Below are 4,412 nucleotides of genomic sequence, written 5' to 3'. Positions count from 1 at the left end.
GTCGCCCTGGAGCCCCCTCGGACCAGCCTTCCTTCTGCCCTACCTGCTGCTGAGGCGCCTCCGAGGGCGCAGAGCAAGGAGCCCAGCGTCAGTAGCACGAGCCTGGCCGCCATGACCGCCCCGCTGCCGATGCCTCGCACAGTTCACACGTTCGAGCCGGTCTCACTTCGTCCGCCTGAGGCGCTGAGCCCTTCAAGGGGGCTAAAGGGGCGAGCCGGCAAGGCGACAGCCAATAGCGGACGAGCGCGAGGAGCCCCGAGTTAACGACTGGCTCAAACCCGTTGGAATGACGCAAAGGCTGCCCACTCAGAATTCGGGATTCGAAAGGGCGGGGATAAAGTGGGAAGTTGGTTTAGAGGACTTTAAAATGATAGTCATGAGTCGCAGCCAATCGTAGGTGAAGAAGTGATCGGCCTGGCTGACGGTTGGACGCTGACGGAGTTGACTCTTGAGAAGCGATTGTGTGGCGTAGGGCAACCCAGGAGGGGCGGGAAAAGTGAGATTGAGAAGGAAAGGCCCTCAGGAAAGAGCAGGCCTTAAACCTTTATAATGTTCGTGATTTTGGCGAGACAAGCTACTGACCTCTACGCTATCACGTACGCCAATAGGCGGGCGCAACAGCAACGACCAATCAGATTCCTGAGAAATCTGCGCTGTCCAATCAGAATATGGCGTCTGCAGACTGATAGCAGTCCAAGCCAATCCGCCATCTCCGCTAAAAAGACATGTACGCCCATACAGGCTATTCTCACCTCTCAACGGATACTGACGGCCAACCACAAGGCGAGGAAATAGCCGTTCCGCCCACTTTCCAGCCCCTCCCTGCTTACTATGGATCGTGCAGAAGGACACGAGACCGTCAAAAGCGCTACGTTGACCTCGCTGGAGGTTATGGGCCCGAGTGGGCGGGGCGCGTTCGTTGAGTAATAAACCTTGCCTTATGGAAATTATTGTGCAATTAATAATTATGAAATCACGCTTCGATTAAATTCCTAAAATCAGCTTATGCGGACGAATAGCAAACGGACAGGTTTTAGACACATATAAAAAGCACAATGCTCTGCAACCACGAAGCTTCAATCGGTGTAAAAGGAATTATGGTTTCATAAACCAGCTTAATCTTAGAAAGGTGTAAAAAAAAAACATAAGACACATCCAAGAAGGAGAAAGGCTTTCAAATGACTGACGTTTCAGAGAGCCTCTGTGTTTAGGAGCAGTCTACCCCTACCCACCTGCTCTCCCAGACGCTGCTTCCAGAGACTTACCAGCTCAAGAGGAAAATCAAGCAAGCCACGCAAGAGCTTCTATCCCCTTTGACTCCACCGGAGTTAAGAGATTAATCCAACTCATAATGTCAGGTTATATATTCCTGCACAGAACTAAGTCTTAATTTGTAGAGGTAGTCCTCGACAATTGAGCCCCAAATTTTTGTTGCTAAGTGAAACATTTAAGTGAATTTTGCCCCATTTTACAACTTTTCATGCTACAGTTTGTGGGAAGTCAGCCACCCAGAGAAGGAAATATTAAAAGGGCAGAAAAATGTATTTCCTCAAAGGATCTTAAAGAGGCAGAAAAGCATGCCCAGTTTCCTTAATAGCCCCAAGTCTCCCTCCCCCAAGCAGAAACCAGAATTCTACAAATTCTCTGTAGAAATGCAGATGTAAATAATCCATTCAGGAAGGTTGGAAGCCCCCAGCTAGAAGCTTAGGAAGACAAAGACACCTAAAATCTACATACCCCACCCAAACTCTAAGACAGGAGGTAATAGGATTAATCTACAGATGCCAAAGTGACACAGGTCAAAATACATGACACAGGAAATACAAAGCCTCAAACAAGAACAGGAAACAACCTCCCCAGAGGGTATAAAAACCCACTCCCTACATGTGCTCTCTCTCTTTTCTTCCAGAGCCATCTTTCTGTCTGGCTCTCCTCTTCAATAAACTACAACCTTCTTTCTAAAGCAGTCGCCATGTTGTTTATTCCTGGCTTGGACTGAACCATGATGAAGACTTTTCCTTCCACAAGTTGTTAAGTGAATCATGCAGTTAAGTTAGTAACACGGTTGTTAAGTGAATCTGGCTTCCCCATTCACTGCTTGTAATAAGGTCACAAAAGGGGATCACATGACCATGGGACACTGCAAGCATCATAAATAGAGGTTGGTTGCCAAGCATCTGAATTTGGATCACGTGACCATGGGGATGCTGCAAAGGTCATAACTGTGAAAACAGTCATAAGTCATTTTTTCAGTGCTGTTATAACTTTGTACACTAAATAAACTGTTGTAAGTCAAGGACTACCCGTATCTCAAGACCGTTTTTACTTTATTGCTATTGATTTGCACAACTCTTTTCCATCATGGGAAAAAAAACCCATTCATTTCCCAGTTCCAGCAATGCTTCAGGGGACAATCCTATTAGCACAAACCATTTGGTGTTATAAGGCAACAAACATAACTGGCTTCATGTATTCTTCACTAAGCTATTTTTAAACCCTGATTTGTGGAAGAAATCAAAGCAGGCTAGGTTTACACATGGCACTAAGCCACAATCTATGGATTAAAGACCACAGGTTTCACATGTATATATTATGGTTGAGTGTGATGCATGAGTTCAACCCACAACACACTTAGAATATACTACATCCAGTTTTGATCACCATATTGTAAAAAAAAATGTTGAGACTCTGGAAAGAGTGCAGAAAAGAGCAACAACAATGATTATGGGGCTGGAGGCCAAAAAGATATGAATAACAGTTGCAGGAATTGGCTATGTCTAGTCTAGTGAAAAGGACTAACCAGACATGATAGCAGTGTTTCAATATTTGAGGGATTGCCACAAAGAAGAGGGAGTCAAGCTATTCTCCAAAGTGCCTGAAGGCAGGACAAGAAGCAAAGGATGGAAATTAATCAAGGAGAGAAGCAACCCAGAACTAAGGAGAAATTTCCTGACAGAACAATTAACTAGTGGAATGGCTTGCATTCAGAAGTTCTGGATGCTCTAACACTGCAGATTTTTAAGAAGAGATTGGACAACCATTTGTCTGAAATGGCATAGGGTTTCCTGCCTGAGCAGGAAGATGAAGTCAGGAAAGCTAAGGTTCAAAACGAACTAAGGCTTGCGACAAAAGTCAAAAGCTTATTTCAACATGTAAAAAATAAGAAAAAGTTAAGGAAATGATTGGTCCATTACTGTGAGAAAATGGCAAGAATGTGACAAACAACAGGGAGAAAGCAGAACTACTTAACGCACTTTTTGCATCTGTCTTTATACAAAGGGGAAAAAACAGTCCAACCCATCAAAAACAGTACCGTAAAAAACAGATTAAAAGCACAAGTTAAGATGGGCAAGAAAATGGTAAGTGAACACCTGTCCACCCTAGACTAGTTCAAATCACCAGGACCAGATGGATTACACCCCAAGGTTCTCAAGGAACTGGCAGATGTGATCACAGAACCACTGAACTATATCTTTCAAAGATCCTGGAGCACTGGGGAACTACTGGAGGACTGGAAAAGAGCTGATGTAGTTCCCATCTTCAAAAAAGGAAAAAAATGGATCCAGGAAACTACAGACCTATCAGCCTGACCTCCATACTTGGGAAGATTCTGGAAAAGATAAGCAACAGATCAGCGAACACCTAGAGGCAAACAAAGTCATTACCAAAAGCCAACATGGGTTTGTCAAAAACAGATCATGCCAGACAAATTTTATTGCATTCTTTGACCAAGTGACAAAATTAGTGGACCAGAGGAATGCTGTGGATATAATTTACTTGGACTTCAGTAAGGCATTTGATAAAGTAAACCACAACCTACTACTTGATAAGATAGAAAAATGTGGGTTAGACAGCATCACCACCTGATGGATTCGTAGCTGGCTGATCGGCCGTACTCAGCGTGTGGTCCTCAATGGAACTGCATCTACATGGAGGGAAGTGTGTAGTGGGGTGCCCCGGGGCTCTGTTTGGTGCACAGTGCTCTTCAACATCTTCATCAATGATTTGGAAGAGGGGGTAGATGGGGAACTCATCAAATTTGCAGATGACACCAAGCTGGCAGGAATAGCCAACACTCCAGAAGACAGGCTTAAGATATAGAAGGATCTTGACAGACTTGAACATTTGGCGCTATCTAACAAAATAAAATTCAAGGTTCTACATTTAGGCAAGAAAAACCAAATGCACAGGTATAGTAGGTAGTACCTTGCTCAATAGTAGTAATTGTGAGAGGGATCTTGGAGTCCTAATGGACAATCACTTAAATATGAGCCAGCCGTGTGCTGCAGCTGCCAAAAAAAGCCAGCACAGTGCTAGGCTGCACTAACAGAGGGATAGAATCAAGATCACGTGAAGTGTTAATATCATTTTATAACATCTTGGTAAGGCCACACTTGGAATGCTGCATCCAG

At 44.3% G+C, this 4,412-nt stretch overlaps 1 protein-coding gene across 1 annotated transcript in view; it reads right to left on the bottom strand.

Moving 5' to 3' along the window:
• Nucleotides 1-195, bottom strand: part of BSG (basigin (Ok blood group)) — a 45,462-nt gene extending 45,267 nt beyond the window's left edge. Inside the window, exon 1 of the mRNA XM_015825456.1 lies at nucleotides 44-195. Coding sequence (XP_015680942.1) covers nucleotides 44-113 — 70 coding nt within the window. The 5' untranslated portion in view covers nucleotides 114-195. The remainder of the gene's footprint in view (nucleotides 1-43) is intronic.
• Between the last annotated feature and the right edge of the window lie 4,217 nt (nucleotides 196-4,412).

The sequence above is a fragment of the Protobothrops mucrosquamatus genome, unplaced genomic scaffold, assembly GCF_001527695.2.
Source record: "Protobothrops mucrosquamatus isolate PMUCROS unplaced genomic scaffold, P.Mucros_1.0 scaffold2647, whole genome shotgun sequence".
Lineage (NCBI taxonomy): Eukaryota > Metazoa > Chordata > Lepidosauria > Squamata > Viperidae > Protobothrops > Protobothrops mucrosquamatus.
Note: the sequence above shows the minus strand (reverse complement) of the source record. Positions and strands in the feature narration are given on the sequence as shown.